Source organism: Thamnophis elegans, chromosome 16 (genome assembly GCF_009769535.1).
Source record: "Thamnophis elegans isolate rThaEle1 chromosome 16, rThaEle1.pri, whole genome shotgun sequence".
NCBI classification, from domain to species: Eukaryota; Metazoa; Chordata; class Lepidosauria; order Squamata; family Colubridae; genus Thamnophis; species Thamnophis elegans.
This window is the reverse complement of record NC_045556.1, coordinates 13,538,219-13,563,886: the sequence shown is the minus strand read 5'-3', so window position 1 is coordinate 13,563,886 and position 25,668 is coordinate 13,538,219. Positions and strand designations below refer to the sequence as shown.

The window sequence follows — 25,668 nt, the reverse complement described above, 5'->3', positions numbered from 1 at the left end:
AGCAATGGAAATCCTACTCCCAATTATAGGGTAATAAATTGAGGATACCTATTCAAGAGGCCTTTTAAAAATAAGGAGAAAATTGATCTATAAAAAAGAGCTGTTAATCGAAAAAGCAGAGAGAATGTTTATGCTTCAGACACAATATTTTGACTACCGAGTTTCCCAGGAAGAAACTTCTCAGTATGCCGATACTCACCATGCAGGCCGGCAAAATGGGCTTCTCCCAAAACAGCTGCTATCCAAAGTTCTTGAGAGTCAACATCAGCTCCAACCAAATGGTAACCAGGAGGAGCCTGGACGATCGCTTTCAGCTCGCTACCAACCCGGTCAGTCTGCAAGAAATGGAGGAAAAGATTTTGCGTCTCGGGAAGATGCCATCGATGCGTGGGCTTGGGAGTAGAAATGCCTTCTCCACCTCCATCATTTTGCTTGCCGAAAGGTTCATTCTTCAAAATGTGGACAGTCAGTCATGCTGTTTTATAGGTTTCGCATGTGCATAGAGGGCTTGCGTCTTGCACTGGCATTAATGAGCCATGGTGGCGCAGTGGTTAGAGTGCAGTACTGCAGGCTATTTCTGCTGACTGCCGGCTGCCAGCAGTTTGAATCTCACCAGACTCAAGGTTGACTCAGCCTTCCGTCCTTCCGAGGTGGGTAAAATGAGGACCCAGATTGTTGGGGGCAATAGAGCTGACTCTGTAAACCGCTTAGAGAGGGCTGTAAAGCACTATGAAGTGGTATATAAGTCCAAGTGCTATTGCTATTGGGTATGGCAGAAAAAAAAGCCAAATTTATTCCACTCTTCCATATATCCTAAGTCTAGCCCTGCCATATAGGAGGGTAAAGCAGCCAGAACAAGAGCAATAGTATTTAAACTTATATACCGCTTCACAGTGCTTTACAGCCCTCTCTAAGCAGTTTAGAGAGTCAGCATATTGCCAACAACAATCTGGGAAAGACGGAAGGCTGAGTCAACCTTGAGCCTGGTGAGATTCCATCTGCCAAATTGCAGGCAGCCGGCAATCAGCAGAAGTAGCCGGCAGTACCGCATTCCAACCACTGCGCCACCGCAGCTCTTCAATCAGCACCGAACCCAAACTTTGGGACTTGGGGTGGGGGGAGAAATGACCCTTATCCCATGACTAAAGCAACACGGATAGGTTCCTGTTGCAAGTCTGGAAGGGTCTCAAAAAACGTGCCTGAAACTTCCTGTTTTCGTGCTATTTTCATATTCAGCTCCACTGGAGCAACGGCTAAAAGGATGGTGCAGCCTTTTGAACACAAAGCATCTGAAAAGACATTTTTACCCTGGCGTTGCTGGCAGTCAGCCATGTGGGCTCCACAGCGCGTCGCGTTACTGTTCCAGCAGTCACGACTTGTGGCAGGATGGCTCCATAAGCGTTCTCGTCATCATAGTCTGGATGCCTAGAAAAAGATCACAGTGAGAACCCACCACAAAGCTTAGGAGGTCACCTGCAACGACCCTGCAGATTCCAAGTTGCTGTTTATGCCCCCAAAGCAGTTAAAATTGTTCTTCAATCATTGAGCTCGACATCTCAGTGAGATGAAGACATCCAGTCAATTGGTACCTTCTCCAGCTGTTCCACAAGCATGCAAAGTACCCTCACCCAAGCAACTGCCTAAGGGTGAAATCCAGCAGGTTCTGACAGTTCTGGAGAACCGGTAGTGGAAATTTTGAGTAGTTTGGAGAACTGGCAAATGCCACCTCGGGCTGGCCCCAGAGTGGGGAGGGAATGGAGATTTTGCAGTATCCTTCTCCTGGAGTGGTGTGGGAATGGAAATTTTGTAGTATCCTTCCCCTGGAGTGGAGTTTGAATGGAGATTTTGCAGTATCCTTCCCCTGGAATAGGTTGGAAATGGAAGTTTTGCAGTATCCTTCCCCTGGAGTTGGGTGGGAATGGAAATTTTGCAGTATCCTTCTCCTGGAATGAGGTGGGAATGAGGATTTTGCAGTATCCTTCCCCTGCCATGCCCACCAAGCAACCACGCCCACAGAACCGGTAGTAAAAAAAATTGAATTTCACCACTGCAACTGTCATTCCTACGGCTATAAAAATTCCCCCATTATTTACACATACAAAACCTCATATTTCTAGCCTTTCCTGTTCCCCATTTTAAGAATCCATAGTTTACATATTACTGTTCATTATAGTGTTCAACAGAAAAACTCAGTGATTGCTAAGTGGGTGACAAGCCACCTTTCCTCTACCACATATAGTGACTGTAATGGTGATGTTGCAGCACAGTCATTTTGGCCCCTAGGTAATTCTCTCTCTGTAACTATATCCTTAATTGCTAGCTGTTGCAAATTTGCTATATTTAAAGATTGAAATTAAACCCAGCACACAGCCCTAATAAACAGCCAGAAAAAGGAGGCAGTGTCGGCTTCTTGATTTGTTAACTCTGCGTGCATTAAGAGTGCCATTCTTAATATTTTTGTTGCTGGAAAAGTGCTGTTTTAAGGAAAGTTAACTCCAGCTGGACTCTGAGGTCCCAGGTGGACTATCCATGTGAAAAACACAAAAGGGAGCTTCAAAACAATTGGATCTTTCCCCTAGTAGAAGATGCAATATTAAATCCATCAAAAAGGCTAATTCTGTGGGCTGCTCTTTTTTTTAATCATGACTGTTTTCTGCATCCGCTTTCCAGGGAGAAGAAGTTCATAGTGACAGTAAAAGTAAGTATCTGAGACCAATAGTGATCATTACTTGAATGCATACCTTTATATGGATTTTAGCTGAGGTTGTTCATTTTGGATAAATTAAAAGATAGATAGCTAGATAGCTAGATAGCTAGATAGCTAGATAGCTAGATAGATAGATAGATAGATAGATGATAGAGATTGATAGATTGATAGAAAGATAGATAAGAGATAGATAGATGATATAGATATAGATGATAGAGATTGATAGATTGATAGAAAGATATAGATAGATGATAGAGATAGATATAGATATATGATAGAGATAGATTATATATATATATATATATATATATAGATAGATAGATAGATAGATAGATAGATAGATAGATAGATAGATAGAGAGAGATTGATAGAGATTGATAGATGATAGAGTAGAGATAGATGATAGAGATAGATAGATTTTATATATATGATAGATAGATAGATAGATAGATAGATAGATAGATAGATAGATAGAGAGAGAGAGATTGATAGAGATTGATAGATGATAGAGTAGAGATAGATGATAGAGATAGATAGATTTTATATATATGATAGATAGATAGATAGATAGATAGATAGATAGATATAGATATATATAGAGAGAGATGATAGAGATTGATAGATTGATAGATAGATAGATAGAGATAGATAGATAGATAGATAGATAGATAGGTAGATAGATTGATAGATAGATGATAGAGATAGATAGATAGATGATAGATAGATGATATAGATAGATTATAGATAGATAGATAGATAGATAGATAGATAGATAGATAGATAGATAGATATAGATAGATAGATATATAGATAGATAGATATAGATAGATAGATAGATAGATAGATATAGATGATAGAGATAGATAGATAGATAGATAGATAGATAGATAGATAGATAGATAGATAGATAGATAGATAGAGAGGGGGGGGGGAGATAGCTATATGGTTCTGTGTGTGTGTTCCAGCATAACTCTGGAACGCCTTGAGCAATTTCAACCAAACTTGGTACATAGATGACTTACTCTCTGGAAAAAAATACTGTGGAGGTAAGACACCTTTAACACCCCTCAGTGTGTGTGTGTGTGTGTGTGTGTGTGTGTATGTATTCCAGCATAACTCTGGAATGCCTGAAAAGGAATGAATTATATCTATAGTATCAAATCCCAGTACTTTTGATAGTGATAGTGTGCATTTTGGATTCCAGCTCTGTTAAGATACAGACTGTTGTGCCTTAAAATGGCTTCTACTGTACAGCACAGTGGTAATGGCTTCGCAGTACTGGTAAGGGGGATTGGTTCTTAATAAACAAACAAAAAAAAAAAAGCAAGGGGCTCCCTCTGATAAGGGGGATATGTTTTGGGCAACGCCGGGTTATCAGCTAGTAGATAAATAAAGCAACGTTGGTCTTGTCTGCATTTCTCTATACGTACCTAGTCACAGATCTTGGCAGTTCTCCTTTCTTCAACCAAACCACTATCTGTGAACTGCAAAGAGATCAAAAGCTTTACAATAAAGTGGACTAAAGTTATCTGCCTGGTAAAGCCGACCCTGAATATTCCAATGGCAAAATCAGTAATCTACCTGAAACAAAGGAGTTTTGATTTTAATGTTAAATTCATCTACAATGGGGCTATCGGCATTTCCCCCCCTCCCCAAAAAGTCTAGGTTCATCAGGTACACGTAGTCCTTGATTTACGACCAAATTGAACCCAAAATTTCTGTTGCTAAGTGAGATATTTGTTAAGTGGGATTTGCCCCATTTTATGAGCTTTGTTGCCACAGTCGTTGAGTGAACCACAGCGTTAAGTTAGTAACAGGCTCGTTAAGCGAATCGGGCTCCCCCGTTGACTTTGCTGGTCAGAAGGTTGCCCTTCATGGTATTGGACCTGGGTACTTGAGAGACCGCCTGCTGCCAATTACCTCCCAAAGACGCGTCAGATCACACAGGGTTGGCCTCCTCCGGGTTCCGTCCACCAGCCAATGCCATCTGGCTACTACCCGGGGGAGGGCCTTCTCTGTAGCAGCTCCGGCCCTTTGGAATGAACTCCTCGCGGAGATCCGGACCCTCACCTCTCTCCAGGCCTTCCGGAAAGCCGTCAAAACCTGGCTGTGCCGGCAGGCCTGGGGTTGATGAGTTCCCCTCCCCTCTCGACTGGTATGGCTGTGTGATTTTCATGTATTTTAATTATGTGTACTGTTGTTTATGTTCCCTTTCCCCTTTGAGTTGTTCGCCGCCCTGAGTCCCTCCTGGAGAAGGGCGGCATACAAATATACCAAAACTAAACTAAACTAAACTAAACTAAAATGGGAACTTATGACCCCAGGACAATGCAACCACTGGAAATCTAAGCCAGTTGCTGAATTTTGATCACATGATCATGGGGATGTTACAACGATCGTGTGAAAAACAGTCATCGGTCACATTTTTCAGTGTCGTCGTAACTTTGAACAGTCACTAATCAAACTTGTAAGTTGAGGACAACCTGTATTGGGAACTCACTCCAGCCGCCCCAACTTAGTTCCTCTCTTCCTATTCAACATTTCTTGGGTGTTGGAGCTTGGAATTGGTTTATGAAACCTGAACAAGTTTATGATAGGACGACATTCTGCATACGGAACAGAGAGTTCAAATTTTTGCTGTGCACAAGGAAAAGTAAAGGAGAGAAAAGAATAAGAAAGAACAAGCAATTAGCACTATGGATATCCCAAAGGTCTTTTTTTTTTTCAAAAAGCAACTGAACTTTCTGGTTTTTCTTTGAAGACGTTTCGCTTCTGCACCTCTATGAATGTCTGGTTTAATTCTGCAACCCAGTAAGACAGACACAGACTTCAAAGGATAATTAGAACTGCAGAAAAAACAATGGCTACCAACCTGCCTTCCATGGAGGACCTGTATACTGCAGGAGTCAAAAAGAGGGCTGTGAAAATATCTACAGACCCCTCGCATCCTGGACATAAACAGTTTCAACTCCTACCCTCAAAACGATGCTATAGAGAACTGCACACCAAGACAACTAGACACAAGAACAGTTTTTCCCCAACGCCATCACTCTGCTAAAGAAATAATTTCCTCAACACTGTCAAACTTTTCACTAAGTCTGCATTACTATTACTGTTAATCTTCTCATCGTTCCTATCACTCATCTCCTCGACTGTATGACTGTCATTATCATTAAGTGTTGCACCTTATGATTCATGACAAATGTATCTTTTCTTTTATGTACACTGAGAGCATAGGCACCAAAGACAAATTCCTTGTGGGTTCAATCACACTTGGCAAATAAAGAATTCAATTCTATTTCTATTGCTATTCAATTCTACTCTACTCTACTCTACCATTGCCACAAAGAAAAAGGAGTCAAACTATTCTCCAAGGCACCTGAGGGTAGAACAAGAAGCAATGGGTGGAAACTAATCAAGGAGAGAGCAACTTAGAACTGAGGAGAAATGTCCTGACAGTTATAACAATTAATCAGTGGAACAGCTTGCCTCCAGAAGTTGTGAATGCCCCAACATTGGAAGTCTTTAAGAAGATGTTGGATAGCCATTTGTCTGAAACGGTGTAGGATTTTCTGCCTAGGCAGGGGGTTGGACTAGAAGACCTCCAAGGTCCCTTCCAACTCTGCTATTGTATTGTATACTCTAATCTAATCTACTCTACTCTACTCTACTGTACTCTCATCCAAGAAGTTTCTTCAACTCTGACTAGATGGTGATGAATGGAAGGATTTATATTCCTTGCAGTCAGAGCTGAAGAAGCTTTTTGGATGAGAAGCGAAACACCTTCAAAGAAAAACCAGAAAGTCCAGTTGCCTCTTAAAAATAAAAGCACCTTGGGGGCAACCGTGACCTGTTTGATTGAGAATCTCCATAGACAACATTATGGATAGTTGGCAACGAACCCTACAACTGAATTTGCGTGCATCTTGTCACCTGATGCGTTTATGAGCATTTCTCCAGAAGGAGATTTTCTTGTTGATTTCCAAAGCGTGGGTCCCATCGGCTGCCCCTATTCCAGCTTTAAGGGTACCGTCTTCCATCTTGGGTAAGAAATCCTTGGCAAATGGGCTTCCCACATTGCTGGCATTGCCATCCTTTTAAGAGCAGGGGAGGAAAGTTTATTTTGATTCAAGAAACCAGCGACAAAATAGATTCTGCAAGCAAAATGCAATCAATGCTTCTTACTGGTTATTTTTAAAGAGATTCCTTTTTCTATGCAAACATAGAAACTCCCTCTCAATTCAGATCCCCATTTCAGCTGGGAGTATTAGAGATTATACTGGATCAGACGAATCACTGAGCTGTGGCCCTGAAAGTTTTATCCCTGAAAGTTATTCTTATTTTCTAAGTGTAGAGAATAGTTTTTTTTTCCATTTTGCACAAAGAGCTGCTGATTCCCTTCAATTCAGAGGAATTATTGAGTCTGTCATCTGCACCTCCATAACTGTCTGCTTTGGCTTTGCAATCCAACAAGACAGACAGAGACTTCAGAGGATAATTAGAGCTGCAAAAAAAATAATAATAACCTGCCTTCCATTGAGGATCTGTATACTGCACGAGTCAAAAAGAGGGTGGTGAAAATATCTACAGACCCCTTGCATCCTGGACATCAATTGTTTCAACTTCTACCCTCAAAACGATGCTATAGGGCACTGCACACCAGAACAACTAGACACAAGGACAGCTTTTCCCGAATGCCGTCACTCTCCTTAATAACTAATCCCCACGACACTGTCAAATAATTTACTAAGTCTGTATTACTATTATTCTTCTCTTCCTTCCTGGTATCTATCTCTCCCCACTTACGACTATAACCATGTTGCTTGTATCTTCCAATGTATATTGTTTTATTTGTTTCCTAATACGATTTGATAGCTTATTAGTAACCTTGTACCAGCCTCTGTTTTGCTGCTTGCTTTCGGCTGCCATTGAAACGAGAGGAGGGGCATGGTATTTGGGTGAGGGAAGTATTCTGTGCAGGAGTGACTGTTTTTATTATTAAATTTTTTTATTTTGTTACATAAACAACACATGCCCACACTAGTGGGGGAAAAAAATCAAAACACAAAAAAGACAAAAAACAGAAAACAAGGCAGGGAAAAAGAAAAAAGAAAAGAAAAAGAAAAAAAGAACACAGGTATATATTATAAAAAGTATATCAGCTGGTTACAACATGTTTTTGTGCATCTCTTCCATTAATTCATATTAATTCAAATATCTTAACTCAAATGTTTACCATATTGACATCATCATACCTCCACTTTTAGTTGACTACAGTTGTTTAAACATCTTTCATCCTTAACTATGCCAAACATTTAATCCATAACCACATGCTAGCATTTCATTTACTTGTTTATAAGATCCTCCATTAACATCAAATCCTCATATCCTGTTTTAGCTAAACATCCATAATATTTAATACCAAAAATTTCATCCTCCATGTATATAGTTTATTATCATTCTCCTTTCTTTATGTAATTATATCGTATATCATAACATATGATCAGTCACAGGAGTGACTGTTAAAAGGGAGTTGTTCTCGCTATCTACTGCGCATGCTGCAGATAGAGGATTTGCCGCAAAGGCCAACTGTCCGGCATACCAAGCTGATGATGCTTTTTGAAGATGTCTCCCACATGACACCTGTGGGGTGTGCGGATTGGACTATGCGATGGGGTTACCAAGGGGAGGGGATTGGGTCATATATTGATATCTATGATTTTGCATGCTTTTGCCTTAGATCTTGCTTTGCCTAGCTACCATCTACTCATAAGCAGTAAAAGTACTCTTAATTCTGCAAAATGGAGTTGAGTGGTTTCTTTCTTGGTTACTGAGCGAGGCAGCCCTGATACCTTGACTATTACTAAGTGTTGTATGTTTTTATTCTTGATGAATGCATTTTATTCTCCTTATGTACACCAAGAGCATATGCACCAAAGACAAATTCCTTGTGTGTCCAATCACACTTGGCCAATAAGGATTACTATTAATTAACATTCCTCAACTGTATTACCCACAACTGAGAATGAGCAAATCTTCACAGCAGCAAGCAAAACAAATTCAAACTCTGGTGCCTCTTTTTAAATTTACATTCCCTTTCTTTATTTTTCCAATCGGGAGAAAAGATACTTCATTGCTAAGATGCCTTAGTAAGAATGCCTTTAGACAAAACTCATTGGTGATACTGCTGCATGAAAGTCAAAAATACCACATTCTCCCCCTCGCCAAACCAAGAGGAATACAAAAATGATACAAATACAAAACACCAGTGTGTGCACTACATCAAAAGGGAAGTGAGGTGCAGAGGATACTGCAAACAAACTGCAGAGATGTCAAAATGACAACACATGCACAATGCCCGCAGAGGCAAGTTATCACTGGCTTCCCCAACAGATACAAAAACACACACCCCATGTAGTTCACCCTTACCTTGTGAGGCAGCTTAAAAAACCAGCATCCAGGTATATTGACATCATTGTAAGGTCCGTTCCCATGGTGATATTCAGGAGAACTCTTCCCCGATTCCATCTCCTCCTGTCCAGGAGAACCAATGCAGGATTAAGCATTTGTAAGACCGCCCAGAGTCATTTCTAGGCAGGTAGGGACGCAGTGGCTCAATGGCTAAGATGCCGAGCTGGTTGATCAGGAAGGTTGGCAGTTCGGCGGTTCGAAACCCTAGCGCCGCGTAACGGAGTGAGCTCCCATTATTTATCCCAGCTTCTGCCAACCTAGCAGTTCGAAAGCATGTAAAAATGCAAGTAGAAAAATAGGGACCACTTTGGTGGGAAGGGAACAGCGCTTCGTGCACCTTCGACGTTTACTCATGCTGGCCACATGACCACGGAGATGTCTTCAGACAGTGCTGGCTCTTCGGCTTTGAAACAGAGATGAGCACCGCCCCCAGAGTCAGGAACGACTAGCATATATGGGCGAGGGGAACTTTTACTTTTAGCTATATAGGCAGGTAGATAGGTAGGTAAGAATGCCTTCAAGCATACCTGATACCAGATTGAGTGAGGATTATATTCTTTCTTTAGAGAGGTCTTACCTGTCTCTGTTCTCTAGTTATGGAGTCCACATCTGTATCCACCTCCACGTGGCCAAGCAACTCAAACTGATATGAAAAAAAAGAAATCCTTTAAAATGTGAAACTTGTTCTTCTCCAGAATCTGTCCATTTATCTTCCAAGTTTGCATCTGACAATTATTTATAAAATGTAAAAACATACTCCCTCTGCATATAAGCAAGCAACCAATGTTTTACCCTATCTGACATGCAAGGTTTTTTTAAAAAAAAAATAGAGCATGGTTATTTGAAAAACACAACCCAACAAGAATTCTTGAAAGCTTCTAGAGGAGGTAATGCAAATTGCAAGATGTCTCTGCAAAAAAACAAAAACAACTGTTGCAAAGTCCAAGGATCTGGTGAGTAGGCGGTTCCTTGGAAATTCTCTGGATAAGGAGAGGACAGGAGATCGTCCATGTGTGCTCTGGATGACTGTTCCTTGTAAGGAGACCACAGAACAGCACTTTTTTTGCAGGTCTGATGACAGGTAGATGGATGGATGAATGGCTGATAGGTAGGTAGGTAAGTAGGTAGGTAAGTAGATAGGTAGGTAGGTAGGTAGGTAGGTAGGTAGCTAGGCAGGCAGGCAGGCAGGCAGGCAGGCAGGCAGGCAGGCAGGCAGGCAGGCAAGCAGGCAGGAAATCAGGCAATCAGGCAGGCAGGCAGGCAGCAGATATATAGATCTCTCTCACACACACACCAACAATCCAGTAAGAATTCCGCCACCCAATATCTGACAAGGTATAACACGGTGCATACTTGTTTGAAAATTGTATATCTCATCTTGGAGAGGATAGCAAATACCTTTTGCCAAAAATCACCATTTTCCGTTAAGAACTCTTCTTCCAGGTAGCTGTCAAGGGAAACCGGCTGCTCCTTCCCTTTCCCCTTGCAATATTCCCGATACAGATGTTCTATTACCCTATCAGAAATGAAAGAGTTTTTACTGCCCTGAATTGCAGCAGAATTACAGTCGTTCCTTGTCTAGGGAAAGGTATGTTCCTTTTTCTTGATTCTCATGACTGAATCGCCTTTCTGGGGAACAGTCACGTTAGATCCGATATCTGCACGAAACAAAGGAGTGTTCTTTCCAGGACAATGTATGTTTGCTAAAACCAAAGTTCTTGGCTACCTGCTAACTGCCAACTCACGAAGCTCCCCTAATCCGCTCCCGAGTTGCCATAGGCGGGGGAATGTGGAACCAAGCCTCACAGCTGCATTGAGGCATTTGCACCTCAATCAAAACAATGCACATCCCAGACGGTTAAAGTCAAGGCCATCTCCACAGAAACCAGAAATAGCCCGAGGGAGTGACTTCTACGAACTGGATTTTTCTTGAAACTTTGCTTGAGGTTCCTGCTTTCATTAGGGCATTAGTTGGAACCCTGACACGAACATTATAAAGCTCACAAGGCTTTAGCTCTCAAGAACCAGAATAAATCTTTTGATTGGCGTCAAAATCCAGAAACATTCGAGAACCATCCGGGCAGTGCCACTCGCTGACGGTCATTTCCAATACATCCTTTATTGTTTTGCTGCTCTCCAACTGAAGACCATAATACAGTTCTTTGTGAGAGATGCTCACACATGTACACTGAGAGAACTATATTTAAAATTAGGCTTCCATTTCACAACATGCAAGGGTGGGGTGGGGTAGCCCTGTGGGATTCACTTCCCCAGAAATCCTTCCTTACCTGAAAGGGCAGGTGGGCAATGCAGCCTCTGGATCATCCTCTAACAGGTTGTCCTTCCTTCCTGGCACCAGGTAGCCCCAGCCGTGTTTCTCAGAGTAATGCAATGGAAAGCCATCCCAGGTGAGCCTCATGAGCTTTGGAGTCACTCTCATTTGAAGGCTGATCAGGCTGGGTCCAGGGGCCCAACTAGGATCATTGAGACGTGGACACAGGTTGCGATACCACCTACCCAGGAAGAAGCAAACAATTTTGACACTCAACCAACAATTGGATGGCGAAGCCTGCTTACAGAGCTGTTTGCCCATATTTCTTTTCTGCCACTGCTATTTGTGTCAGGGTTTCAAGTAATACACCCATCGCAAGCAGAACCCAGAAGCAGGTGAATTCCTTAAAGAATAAGTTTATTGGATAAATCATTTTGGCACCAGCTGGTGAAAACTGACTCTGAATGTTCCTGTGGTTTTCACCCAATTAAAAGTTTTCCCCCTTCCCCAAACAATCAATCACATGGTCCAATCACGGTATTGTCCAGTTGCCTGGTAACTTCACTCCTCCCCACTCCAACCACCTGTGGGAATGACCTTGGTTCCCAGGAGAAACTATTTTGTTTTGGCTACAAGCCCCAGTTATCTCTATCCCTACCCCTTCCCTACTCCTCAGTTCTAGTGTGGCAATACTGAAGCCTCAAAATGGTCTTGGTCAGATCGGCTTCAGAGTTGGCAATTAGTTTTGTTCTTTAATACCCCATGGGCCACAGCACACCAGCCCCTCTGTCCTCCGTTGTTTGTTTATTTGTTTATTTATATATTTTTATTTATTTTAATTTGTCAACAAGTACAAGGAAACAAGTAGGAAAAACACATGAAAAAATGGCACAAATAAATGAATAAAAATAAGCAAAATGTAGCCATAAACAGATAAAATACATATAAACGGGACAGTAGGATAGGGATGGTAAGCACGCTAGTTGTGCTTATGCATGCACCCTTAGATCCTCTTATGCAAGAAATGCGTAAGGGCCACGGTAGACAGCCTAAGGTAAAAGGTATGAGGGGTTAGAGGAACTAACAACAGGATCATGTAGGGCAGTGGTCTGCAACCTTGGCAACTTTAAGACCTGTGGACTTCAACTTCCAGAGTTCCTCAGCCAGCTTTGCTGGCTGAGGAACTCTGGGAGTTGAAGTCCACAAGTCTTAAAGTTGCCAAGGTTGGAGACCACCGTGACCCAACAAATACGTGCACGACAAAAGCACCCCAACAAAAGCGTGACGCTAAAACCGTGACGTCATCAACGCACCGACAACAGCGCGCTGACAGAAGCGTGATTTAAGTTAAGGTAAGGGTTAGGGTCAGGGTCAGGGTCAGGTTTAGGGTTAGGTTTAGGGTTAGGTTTAGGGTTAGGTTTAGACGCGCTTCTGTCGGTGTGCTGTTGTCGGCGCACTTTAGCGCTCATTCGTCGGCGCGGTTTAGAACTCGCGGTTTAGTCACCGCGGTTTCGTCAGGCGCACTTTTGTCGGTGAGCCGGAGACCACTGGTGTAGGGTGTTCCACACATTTACTATTGTATTGCTGAAATTGTTTTTCCTGCACTCAAGATTAAAACAGATATTTAGTTTGTAAATGTCTCCCAAAGTTTGCTCAAATTCATGTTCATAGGATCGATAACATTATCTAACCACCTCATCCTCTGTCATCCCCTTCTCCTTTTGCCTTCCATCTTCCCCAACATCTTTTCCAGGGAGTCCTCTCTTCTCAAAATATTTGAGCTTCAGCTTCCGTTATCTGTCCTTCCAAAGAACAGAAATATATACCATTCCCATGAGATTTAGCCAAAGAAAAACCCAGCTGTGCTCACTGGACATTAGAGCAGCAGAAATCCATCACAGATGGAAAGAATCAGATTTTGCAAAACTGTTTCAAGAGAACGCCTTATTTACCTACATGAAACATTTCTTTAGAAACTTACTCTGAGACCATGAATGCAAGATAGAAATGTATAGAAGGGAAAACACTAACTGTAAAGAAACCGATACGGAACTGCTGTATGATATACGATGGAACTTCTTGTTCCTATGTTGTGTTAAGTCATGTGTTTGTTTTTGTTGATGTGTTTATGTGTTTAAAATAAATAAAAAATAAAAAAAGACTTCGAGGTCGAAAACATCAAGATGGTGGCCTCGGGCAGACCTGAGGCCGCCTTCTTGAAGTTTTTGACCTCTCCCATCTCTGTGGACACTCCTGAATGGTGGAAATCCAGAAATCCACTCTGTAGATCATGCACTCTTGAATTCTAGATTGATCTTTGTTAAAGATCTGGGAGAGACATGGAAAGAAGGTCAGCCAATGAATAGGCATAGCAACTAAGTCAGCCAATGGGAGCTTAAACAGATCTGTGCAGAGAATTGAAACAGAAACTTAAATAGTCTGCTGCTCTGAGAAGTAAACTATCAGTCTTCTGGGCTTGTCTGCTGAAAATGAAACAAACTGCTTGTGTTTGCCTGTAACTCTCCTGCCTTGTGTTTACTCGGAAGAACCACCTGTTGGTATTGTATATTGATTCATCTGTTCTTATGTACGTAAAGAAGTTAATGAACACAGCTGCATCAATTAAAAAAAAGAAAAAGAAACTTACTCTGGATGGCCGGGGAGGTGCTGAATTCTCTTTGGCTGCAAAGCCACCGTCTCCTTTAGACTCTGAAGAACCTGTTGGCTGGCATTTTGGTTTTGTTCTTCTTCTTCTGTTGGGGGGCCAGGATCTATTTTCACCAGATAATAATACAACATACACAAAGAAAAACCTCTTTGAGCTGGCCATGAAGAGAAATCAAACGCACAAGTCTACAAATGTAAGGAAATCCGCTCTCAATCTGATCACTCAATGGTCATTTACCTTCCTGCCACTCCAGCGGAGATGCTTTTTCCACTACTTTGGGTGGCTCTTCATTGGCGTCTTTCTTTTTCTTCCTAGTTGGTTTCGTTTTCTTTTGCTTAAATGTTTGGAGGTCCCATTTCAAGTCCCACATCCAGGGGTCGCCTTTATACCTATCGGGATACAACCGGCCAACCCTAAGGAGGTGGTCAAACAGCCACTTCCTCTCTAAAACAGTCTTTCCCACCCAATGGTACCACCTGAACATCTGAGATTCTGCAGGCTGCAATTAAACATGGAGATAAGGTTGATTCTATGGCTGTACAGTCAAGTTCCTCTTCCATTCTTTTTCTCTCATTATCACCCTACAGCTGCTTGACTGAGATCCCAATTGCAAGGCCCACGTGTTCAACAAACAAGGTAGTTCTGGTTTAAAGCCTACTAACTCTACCAATTATGGCACGATTGAGCAGTACCTCTCCTCGTGAAGCAGTTGACAAGTATTGTCTGCCAAGTTCATCAAAGACTTCTTCATCTCCTTTTGCAGCTCCTCATAAGTGATCTGAGCTTCATCCAGGTACTTCTCCCAGTTCTGATTCACAGGCAGGTAAGAAACCCCCATTTCTAGCATACCTGCGAAAGTCACAGGATGTGGACACCTAACGGGGAACAAGAGAAAGGAACAGCTAATCCCAAAATGTCAGATCCAAATTCTGGCAGAAGATGGGCAATGTTGCCTATATAGAGAAAGTATCTGATAATAGCAATAGCGCTTAGACTTATATACCGCTTCATAGTACTTTTACAGCCCTCTCTAAGCATTTTACAGAGTCAGCGTATTGCCCCCAACAATCTGGGTCCTCGTTTTACCAACCACAGAACGATGGAAGGCTGAGTCAACCTTGAGCTGAGATAACCTTACAAGAAAGGTTAAAATCAGTGGACAAAATTCAGAATCGTCTTCTACAGAATAAATCTGGAGTAGTTCCAAAGGCTTGTTAAATCCTTTCACTGGGGCACCCAATGTATTTTCCCCATTAAAAAAAAAAACATGGTTACTATTCATTCCTTTGGGGAATAATCAAGTACTTTATTTAAGATGAAGGATTATTATTTCAACAGACAAAGATTATAGTTTTAATACTAGTGGCGAGCTTCTATAGCCAACCATTTCTTAGATGCTTCAAATCACCACCACTGTCCATTAAGATTCTTCTAACAAATATTTTTTTTCTCCTCTCACTTATGCTGCCTGGCATCACTAATGGTTCAGCACAGCATTCCTACCACTATACAGGACCAAGTAAATTTACCAAAATCGTTCTCAATGAAATGAGAAAACAAATTGTACCAATAAAAGAGAATATCTGTAATTCTGGGTTGAACTGCGGGATCTTTGCTGCTCTCTAAGCTTGGTAACATCTAATTTACCAACTAGGTAACATCTTCAGTCCCAGTGGGTTACTCTCCTTCTACCCCACTCCTTTCCAGCACTGAAGATGTTGCCGAGTTGGGAATGAAATGTCTGCAACCAAACTCAGAGAGCATCCACAAACTAAACTGTGCTCACTCCATGCTCCTACATTTTTTTACAAAGTCCTAAACAACTATACAAAGTCAACTACGACTGGCAGGTAACCCAGAACACTGGAGTCTCATGCTCAAATGCATTTTTTACTCAATGAATAAATCACCTTTTCAAGAAAAGAGGAAGCTGTTCATGAAATACTTCATAAGTAGCCTGAACATCAAGGGAACAGTAATTCATCAGCTCCTTTGAACGGAGAGAAACATAAGGAATGGACAGTTATTAAAAAGTAGAACATAAGCCATTTGCTAATTTAGTATTAAAGGTTCTCCATGCACATGTGTGCTAGTCATTCCCGATTCTAGGGGGCTGTGCTCATCTCCATTTCAAAGTTGAAGAGCCAGCGCTGTCCAAAGACATCTCCATGGTCATATGGACGGAATGACTCAATGCCGAAGGCGCATGGAACATTGTTACCTTCGCCACCAAAGGGATTTTTTCTACTTGCATTTTTACCTGCTTCGAACTGCTAGTTTGGCAGAAGCTGGGACAAGTAACGGGAGCTCACTCCGTGACTTGACGTCAGGGATTCAAACCACCGAACTGCCGACCTTTCCGATCGAGAAGCTCAGCGTCTTAGCCACTGAGCCACAGCGTCCCCTTGATTTAGTATTTCCTCCTGATTATTTAAAGCAGATACTTTCTTGGGTCCTTCTAGCTAAGACTTTGTTCTCAGAAAGGGAGATGTCAAAGTGTCTATGGAGATTCTCAGTCATCCAGGTCATGGTTGTCCCAAAGGTGTTTTTTTCAAGCGGCAACTGGACTTTCTGAAAGTCCAGTTGCCTCTTGAAAAAAAGCACCTTTGAGGACAGAGATTTCCAAGGTTTCCTTCCCACCTGGAAGTTATTCCTGATATCATTCATGCTGCCCTTGACGAAGAGTTCGCGGGCTTCTTTCTGCAACGGCTGGCCTCCCACGTAGAGGGAATGCACATCTGCCAGGTTGTTGATACTGCTGATGTCCACCCAATTCCAGGAGCCAATCTGCAATGGTAGGCCAGCAAAAGAAAAATAAGAAACTAATCTATAGGTTGAAAACCACATGGAGAGAAACAAGACTTGCTGGAAGTTGGGCAGCATTTTAATATAATAATGAAGACACAACCATCCATTCCCATCATTATCGCTCGTTTCTCCCCCCCCCCATCATTTTAACCCTCAGAATTAAATAACCAGATTAAATAACCAAATTAAGAGCCTTGGTGGCCCAGTGGTTAGAGTGCAGTACTGCAGGCTACTTCTGCTGACTGCCAGCTGCCTGCAATTTGGCAGTTCAAATCCTATCAGGCTCAAGGTTGACTCAGCCTTTCATCCTTCCGAGGTGGGTAAAATGAGGGCCCAGATTGTTGGGGGCAAGAGGCTGACTCTGCAAAGTGCTTAGAGAGGGATGTAAAGCACTGCAAAGAGGTATATAAGTCTAAGTGCTATTGCTATGTAAAGCACTATGAAGCGGTATATAAGTGTTAAGTGCTATTGCTATGATCTCCTTTGCAATCTCAGTTCTCTTTATTAGATGTCCAAGCCTCTCTTGCTTAATCCTTATAGGCAGTAGAATAAGGATGGATGAAAACAGAGAATATCGTTGACTTCAATATGTAGGCAGTCCCATTTGTGAATGCCACTCCCCCGTTTAAAATAAATCTTACAGAAATAAAACAGAGGGGAACAGAGTGCAGAGAAGAGCAGCCAGAATGATTAGGGGACTGGAGGCTAAAACATACGATGAACAGCTGCAGGAACTGGGCCTGGCTAATCTAGTGAAGAGAAGGACCAGGGGAGACATGAGAGCAGTCTTCCAATATTTGAGGGGCTGCCATGGAGAGGAGGGAGTCAAGCTATTTTCCAAAGTACTTAGAGGCCAGGCAAGGAATAACGGATGGAAACTGAACAAGGAGAGATTCAACCTGGAAATAAGGAGAAATTTTCTGACAGTGAGAGCAATCAACAGCTTGCCTTCAGAAGTGGTAGGAGCTTCATCACTGGAGGCTTTCAAGAAGAGACTGGACTGTAATATGATTGTACATGTATATTGTCTTCTCTTATTTTTTGTTTAAAACTAAGATATTTTAAGTATATTGATATGGAAGCATAAATACCATCAACATAGAATGGAGTTTGCTCAGAAGCTGAAATACACCAATAAGAGGAAGAGTGGGAAACAGAGGAGAGAAGAAAGATAGGAAGAGAGGGATAGGAGAGACGGTAAGGGGGGAAGATGAGGAGGATAAGGAGGAGTGGAATGAAGAGAGGGGAGAAGGAGAAAGGAAGGGGAAGTAGAGTAGAAAAGGATGATGGAGGGAAGAAAGGAGGTAGGAGAGAGGTAGAAGAAAGAGGTGTATGGAGAGCAGAAGAGCTAATAATGGGTTTTTATCTTTCTGGGCGTTGATGACAAGAGGAACTGATGTAATTACTACTTAACACAATAGGATATTTGCTATGTAATAGTATACATGTGATTATATGTTATGAAAAAATAAAAAATAAAAAGAAGAGACTGGACTGCCATCTATCAGAAATGGTGTAGGGTCTCCTGCTTGGAGGGGAGGGGTGGGGTTGGACTAGATGACCTAAAGTCCCTTCCAACTCCGTTAATCTGTTTTGTGGCAACTGTTTTCTGCTCCTTTAAAGATAGGCTTTAAAAGAGGTAGAGACCACGACTGAACCCACTCACCATGGGCCCACTGTCTTTGCCACGTGTCTTCTTGATGTGTTGCTTGACCTGTTGAAGTCCTCTCCCCTTGCCTTGCTTGGCCGCCTTCCAAAGGCTACGCTGGAAACCGGTCAGTCCCGAGATAGCCATGTGCATGCTCATCGTGTCCAGGAATCGCATTTGGGATCCCTAAAAGAGTGGTTGGAACAATTCAAAGGGAGCATCCCTCCAATGCTGCCTTACAAACCTCTGTGGATTGGAACATCAGGCATATAATGCGGCCAGCTCATATCTCACTCAGCAACTGCCATTGTACGCTGCGGTTACTTAATGCTGGTAGGTGCTTCCAATACAAACAGAGTAGTATTTTGCAACCGTGACTCGACAATTGCGCGATAGACATATGCGCGCCGACAAAATAGCGCTGATTAAAACGCGACGTCAAAATCACGATGACAAATTCGCGATGACAAGCACAATAACATCGAAAACATTTTAGGGTTAGGGTTAGGGTTATAACGTACGTATACGCGTCCCACTATGTTAAAGGCCCAGCACACTCACTGGGCTGTCTATAGTTTGTTGATGACGTGATTTTGTTGTCACGTATTTGTCGTCACGCTATTGTCGAAAATCAATTAGCGATTTTGACGGTGCTCATTTGTCCATCGCGGTTTTGTCGGCGCACATATGTCTATCGTGCATTTGTCGGTGAATCTTTTGCAACAACCAGGGGCAAAGAAATATATACCATCAACCCCTAAAGCATTTACTGAATGACTGCACTGATCCACTTAACAACTGAAGTGATTCGCTTAATAACTGTGGCCAGAAAGATCGTAAATTGGGGCAAAATTCCTTTAACCACCTTGCTTAGCCACAGAAATTTGGGACTCAATTTGATCGTGGGTCGAGGACTACCTGTCAGGGTAATTCCAAGTGATACACCCATCGCAAGCAGAACTCCGAGGCAGGTGAATTCCTCAAATAACAGGTTTATTGGATATATCATATTGGCACAGGCTGGAGACAACCGACTCTGAATATTCACTCAATTAAAAGTTTTCCCCCTTCCCCAAACAATCAATCACATGGTCCAATCACGGTATTGTCCAGTTGCCTGGTAACTTCACTCCTCCTCTCTCCAACCACCTTTGGGAATGTCCTTGGTTCTCAGGAGAAAGTATTTTGCTTTGGCTACAACACCCCAGCTATCTCTATTCCTCCCTGTCCATCCCTCCACTCCAGTGTGACAACACTGAAGCTTCAAAATGGCCTTCTTTAGGTCAGCTTCAGGGTTGACACTACCAGTACAGATCCAGACTCTCCTGGTCTCCCAATTTAAGTACAGGAGCAATCGGACCTGACTCTACTTTAATTTTTCAAGATTGGCCAAGTCATCCCCTGGCCACAAACCTTTTCTCCTTCAAGCCACCGTGAGAACTGGGCAGAGGAGGAGAAGGAAACAAGCTGAAGAAATGGAGAGGGGTGTCTTACCTGGATCAGGTATTGTTCCTTAATGTGAGCCCGGTCAAAGGAGACGTTGTGACCCACCACCAGCCTCTCCTCTCCTTCCTGCCTTTTGAGGCTGCTGCTGTTTTCCAGGGGGATGAGATCGGAGAGACCGAGCTGGTTCGACCAACTGTAGCGTTGTTCCACCAGCCGTTTGCTGCACCACGAATACCTGGGAAATGGAGCAGATCCATGTTTACCCTATTTTTCATTTTGGTTTAGCAACCCTCATAATGCCAGGTTATCCCCTAGTAGACAGGATAGAAATACAATAACGTTGCAACTTCAAATAATCTGCAGTAGCAAGTTATCTGCCTTAGCAAAGAGGGAGTTTGATGTCCTTTGAAAGGCTTCCAACTCTTTATTATTTCATCTTCACTCAGTGTTGACTTAGGAAGTAATAAGAAAGATGTCAGGCCTGCAATTATATTCCTGTTAGGATCTTTGGCCTGCCACACTTTCTCTTAATTCATTATGCTTTTTCATTAGTGTAATAGTTGGGAGGGGGGAATAGAAAGGAGTAGGATTGTGGAATGTATTGTTGTCATTCTTTTCTAGAAGACCAAGGTCATCTTTTGTCTCCGCACCTTTGCACCTGACCGGAAGCAGCTGGGTGGAGATGGCAGTGAGGAAGAAGAAGATTGGACCATGTTATGGATTTGTGGGTGTGGGGACAAGATCATGAACTTTTAACTGGGTGGGATTCTGATGTAATTTCCAGAATTGGGATTAACAAAGATGTGCTAAGATGTCTGATTTATTAAATTGGAACTTTAAGGATCGTTTTGGCTTGGACTCTGATTTAATTCTACATGATACTTGGAACGCTGACAAAAGATTCTGGACTGTGCTGAGATGGACAAGTAAACAAAAAGAAATCCAAGGAAAAGAAGAGACAGAATATTATTTGGTGTGGGAAAAATGGTACAGGTGGCTGGAGGAAAGAAACAAAGATGAACGGTAAGTACCTAAGAAAGATAAAAATTATAAATAAAGGATAAAATGTTATATACATAAAAAGAGAGATGAAGTTTGTCTGAGGTAATTAGTCAAAATATAGGTGGAGAAGTAAATGATCGTGAAATAAGAGGGTTGAAAATGGTAAAACTCAATGATAAGGTATTAGGAGGGAAAATATTGTATATAAAAATATGTACCAATCTAAAACTGCTATAAGGAACATGAAGTTCAAGCGTGTTGCATAAATGTAGTCTATGTTTTTGTATTTGTGTGTTATATATTTATGTATATGTGTGTGTGTGTGTGTGTGTATAGAGAGGGGGGGGAGGGAGAGGGAGAGGGAGAGGGAGAGAGAGAGAGAGAGAGAGAGACTTCCAACTCTTATTTCACCAATGGTTAGAGGGGGGAAAAAGGAGTTTGGAAATGAAGAAAGCTAAAAAAAAAAGTAGACAATACACTTAGAGATATAAATAAGATGAAAACTGTTAGTATGTGTATAATGAGAGTAATGATGTTTAATGTTGATATGATATTATTACTAGAAGATATTAAGAAGAAAAATGGAGAGTTTTATAATGTTTAAATGCTCAATATATTATAACACTAAACTTAGGGAAATAATATTAATATGAATGTGAAAGAGGTGGCAAAAGTGGAACGATGTTGCAGAGAGGTTTGTACCCAAATGACACACTGCATAAAGAAAGATGGAATGTTTATTTTTGCAACTGAAAAATAAGAAAACTCTTTTTTTTAAAAAAGACTTCCAACTCTGTGTTTGTTAATGGTTCCTATTCTTTCTTGAGTTAAGGCGTTTGGTCCGGGCATTGCCCAGGTATCTATAAATAAATACCTGGGCAACATCGGGTTATCAGCAAGTTACCTAGATGTAAGAACTTGACTCTACTTCTCCTTACCAAGCATTGGGTGACAGGGCCACTGCAAGGGTGGGACAATGTCCTTCTTCCATGCACACCTCCACATCAAAGACCAATGCTCGTTCATCGGGGAAGTCCATCTTTTCCCTCTCCCCATCGGGACCGTAGCGAGTCCATCCCACTTCCCATGCCCATTCCGTGGGCATTGGCGGCATCTCACGCTGGATGAGTTCCTTGGCAGCCTCCAGATAGGGGAGGTTTTGCGCCTGAGCCAAGTGGCAGAAATGCTCATCTATGTTCGCTCCGTACATCCGGGGAAGCTGCAGCTCCACGTCAGGAATGGTGGATGTTTCTTTGCCCCATAAGTCATGTTTCTTCAAGTGTTCTACGCTCTTCTGGATGTCCTCCTCCGAATAGCGGGCTTGAGCCCCCCGGAAAATCTGCTCATGAAGACCCTTCGAGAGCATCTGGATGCCAAGAGGATTCATGCGCTGCTCGTCTTTGAGAGGAGCACCAGTATCCGCAGCCATCTTCTCCTGAAGCAGGAGACCTGCTGAGGAACTGGAGGAGCATGTCCTGGGAGTTCTGCCAAGGAAGGATGGACCTGCCAGAGATGTCCTCCATGCCAGCCGTTTCATCTTCACCGCGAACAAGCGGTATGGGAAACAAGCCCCGATTTCCTGGCCAGCTCGGATCTGTCAGGAAACAGCAGAGTTAAATGTTTTCCCATTCCAGCATCCCAGATTCTTACAACACCGCCTTGCCAGGGGACAATAAACCGCGATTCGCCACTATTGCAAACCGTGATTTCTTATCACGACTTGCTGAGTCATATTCACGAACAGCTGCGTTTCTTCAACACATGCTGCCCTGAGTATGTTACCTAGTTGGGTCAGGAAACGTCTGCAAGGAAACCATGCACTGAGGACCCCCTCCTTTCAACCCGGAGCTAAAAATATTCTACTAGTGATACCGTTCTGTTTGTCAAGCCCATGTTCCTTTTTCTTACCCTTCTAAAAAAAAATTGTTTCTTTGTAAATTACGAATACCAATTCTCAAAATCAGGGTATCCATACATCCCCCAAACAATATTCCTTCCCTCTATGGATCTCACCTTCCTGCCATCTAAATGAGGATTTATCGTGTGCCCTTGCATTATCACGTCGTTTTCAAAACGCTTAAAATTCAGCCAGATTAAAACCCCAACAAACCTATTTATGCAAAGACAGACAGACAGACAGACAGATATAAAGAGAGAGAAAAAGAGGGGGGGAATGTTAATGTGGAGAGAATTTGATGATGTTATGCACTATTGTAATTATCTTGATATACAGTCATATTATTAATGTTACTGTGATGAATATTATAACAAATATATGGATTTTGATTGTCTAAAACCCAGATCTCACACTTGTTTGGTGGAAATGGGAAGTAATATAAATAAAATAAATAAAACATGGGGAAAATCCGTTTATTCAAAGGGTTATGTTTACTTAATTGCTAATCATTATTTTGAGGTCTGTCAGGCTGGGCAAATCCAGCTCAGTTCGCTCTGTTTAAGGTTGAACGACACATGTAACTTTAGAAGAAAAATGGGTTAATGTACACTAGCAATTCAAGGAAAGGGAGAATCTGATTATTATATATGGGTTTTTTTAATCATTGGTTAGAAAACGAATAGGGATAAAAAGTATAAAATTAAATAATTTAGGAAGAGAAACATTACAACAGGAGAGATGTCAAGCTGTAGTTAAAATAAGAAGAGGTGCATCTAAAGAATTGGATGGTCATATAACTATTATATCCAGCAAGCCGGCCTAAATAAAATAAATTATTAATTTTAATTGTTAATTTAATTTAATTTCTAAATTTCATTGTAAATGTCTATTGAGGTTTTTTTGGATATTCTATTTAATCTTTCTTTTAATTTTTGTAATATGTGTTTTTATGTTGTACACCGCCCTGAGTCCTTTGGGAGAAGGGCGGCATATAAGTCCAATAAACCTAAACCATAAACCTATTATGACACCCACAAAAATTTGTACTCAGAGGACACACTGATTAATGAATGATGAAATGTTTGTTTTAAAAGGGAAAAAAACTTTTAGAAAAAATGAATTCATGCAGGATGAGGGTTAAGCGACAGGTTTCATGCAAGACGCGTGTTAAGCAGGTCGTGGGAATGCATTCTCTCGCACTCACTCGCACACCATCTTCTTTCATCGCCCCCCTCCAAAAGGTTATTTAAGGCCGTCCTCCCCACCCAATGAGGCTATTCCTTGCCCCCCCCCCCCGAAATAGATGCCTGATCACCCCCTACCCCAAAAGAAATCTACCTTCCTCCTTTTCCCAAGAAAAAAGACACAGGAAGAGAAGAATCTGCCCCCCCCCGTAGCCCTGCCCCCTTTGAAGGTTGCAAAAAGCCCCCCCCAAAAAATACCCTTCCAAACGTGCTCCCCGCTTCCTTGCACCCGCTTGCAAAAACTCAAAGCAAATCTGCAGCGCTTCCGTTCCAACTCATGGCGGTCTCTTCCAACTCAAGGGGGGGCGACAAAGGATGAAAGTGAAACCAAAAGCTCCTTCTCACGTTGCAAACGCTCCCCAGAAAGAGAGAGCGTCCTTCAGTAGGATATATAAAACAAAACCTAGGTTGAGGGGGGAAACTATCGCTGTGGAGAAGCTAGTTTTGTTTCTCTTTCTTTGCCAGGCCTCCCCTGCATCGGTGTGGGAAATAGTACCTTCCTAAGCCTCCCGGATCCACGGACTCCTTGCTGCAACTTCTATAGGGATCGCGCAGCCTCTTTACCGGAGTGGCCGCGTGGCCTAATGGATAAGGCGTCTGACTTCGGATCAGAAGATTGCAGGTTCGAGTCCTGCCGCGGTCGCAATAGAAAGGAAGCTGAAAGAAGCTTCTATATGTTTTTTTAATAACTCAAATGAGAAATGTTTTTTTAAAATTATGCTTTCCTCATTTTAACGGTGGCGTATGTTATTTTCAGTTTCGATTAACCCCTTGGTCTTTTTTCGCTCTATCTGTAAACTGTACTTTAAGTGAGGGGTCCTTGGTGCTCTCTGAACTTGGTTTTTTTCTTGCAAAAGTTTCATTAGAATAGAATAGAATAGAATAGAATAGAATAGAATAGAATAGAATAGAATAGAATAGAATAGAACAGAATTCTTTATTGGCCAAGTGTGATTGGACACACAAGAAACTTCTCTTTGGTGCAAATTAGGTAACATCATCAGTGTTAGAATACATAGCAAACCCCACTCCCTTGTAGCATTGATGATGTTACGTAGTTGGGTAATGAAACATCTCCAAGGTAACAACCAAGCTCAGAGAGCACCAAGGATATCCTCATTTCAACCCTGAGCTGCAAATATTCCTCTTTACTGGTACTTTAATCTAGCCAAAAATGCTCCCAAATGTTGCTGGGCCTAAAGGTGATTCCTTTGGACACACAATCCAATGCATTTCGAAGGCCGAAATTTGCTGATTGACAGCCTGCCGAATCCCAGGTAGCAAATGCTTTCTACGGACTGTATCCTAGTTTATCGCAATGGTTTGGTTCACAATGCAGGTTAAAGTAATAAGCAGGGATCCCTCAATTCCACAGAGGCATATTGTGTGAATCATTGATGTTGTTAGTTGCGAAGTTGTGTCCGACCCATGGACAACGTTCCTCCAGGCCTTCCTGTCCTCTACCATCCTCTGGAGTCCATTCAAGCTCATGCCTACTGCTTCTG

The 25,668-nt window shown here is 42.1% G+C and overlaps 1 protein-coding gene and 1 non-coding gene across 3 annotated transcripts in view; one reads left to right on the top strand and one right to left on the bottom strand.

Annotated features, from left to right (window-relative positions):
* The window catches only part of POLG (DNA polymerase gamma, catalytic subunit), a 33,593-nt gene extending 9,170 nt beyond the window's left edge, over positions 1-24,423 (bottom strand). The window contains exons 1-17 of one of the 2 annotated variants that reach the window (XM_032233048.1): positions 24,362-24,423; positions 21,961-22,616; positions 20,069-20,255; positions 18,593-18,760; positions 16,759-16,905; positions 16,029-16,108; positions 14,811-14,993; positions 14,356-14,507; positions 14,098-14,221; positions 11,467-11,691; positions 10,577-10,694; positions 9,756-9,821; positions 9,137-9,241; positions 6,641-6,801; positions 4,138-4,191; positions 1,308-1,425; positions 200-335 (exon numbers count right to left, since the gene is read on the bottom strand). In XM_032233048.1, the coding sequence (XP_032088939.1) occupies positions 200-335; positions 1,308-1,425; positions 4,138-4,191; positions 6,641-6,801; positions 9,137-9,241; positions 9,756-9,821; positions 10,577-10,694; positions 11,467-11,691; positions 14,098-14,221; positions 14,356-14,507; positions 14,811-14,993; positions 16,029-16,108; positions 16,759-16,905; positions 18,593-18,760; positions 20,069-20,255; positions 21,961-22,559 (2,623 nt within the window). In that variant the 5' untranslated portion in view covers positions 22,560-22,616; positions 24,362-24,423. Of the gene's footprint in view, positions 1-199; positions 336-1,307; positions 1,426-4,137; positions 4,192-6,640; positions 6,802-9,136; positions 9,242-9,755; positions 9,822-10,576; positions 10,695-11,466; positions 11,692-14,097; positions 14,222-14,355; positions 14,508-14,810; positions 14,994-16,028; positions 16,109-16,758; positions 16,906-18,592; positions 18,761-20,068; positions 20,256-21,960; positions 22,617-24,257; positions 24,292-24,361 lie in introns of those variants that run through there. The other variant, XM_032233049.1, reaches the window with a different exon arrangement.
* Positions 24,424-24,733: 310 nt separating this feature from the next.
* On the top strand, positions 24,734-24,806 carry TRNAR-UCG. The gene has a single exon. It is a non-coding gene; the product is annotated as a tRNA-Arg (tRNA).
* The last annotated feature ends 862 nt before the right edge of the window (positions 24,807-25,668 follow it).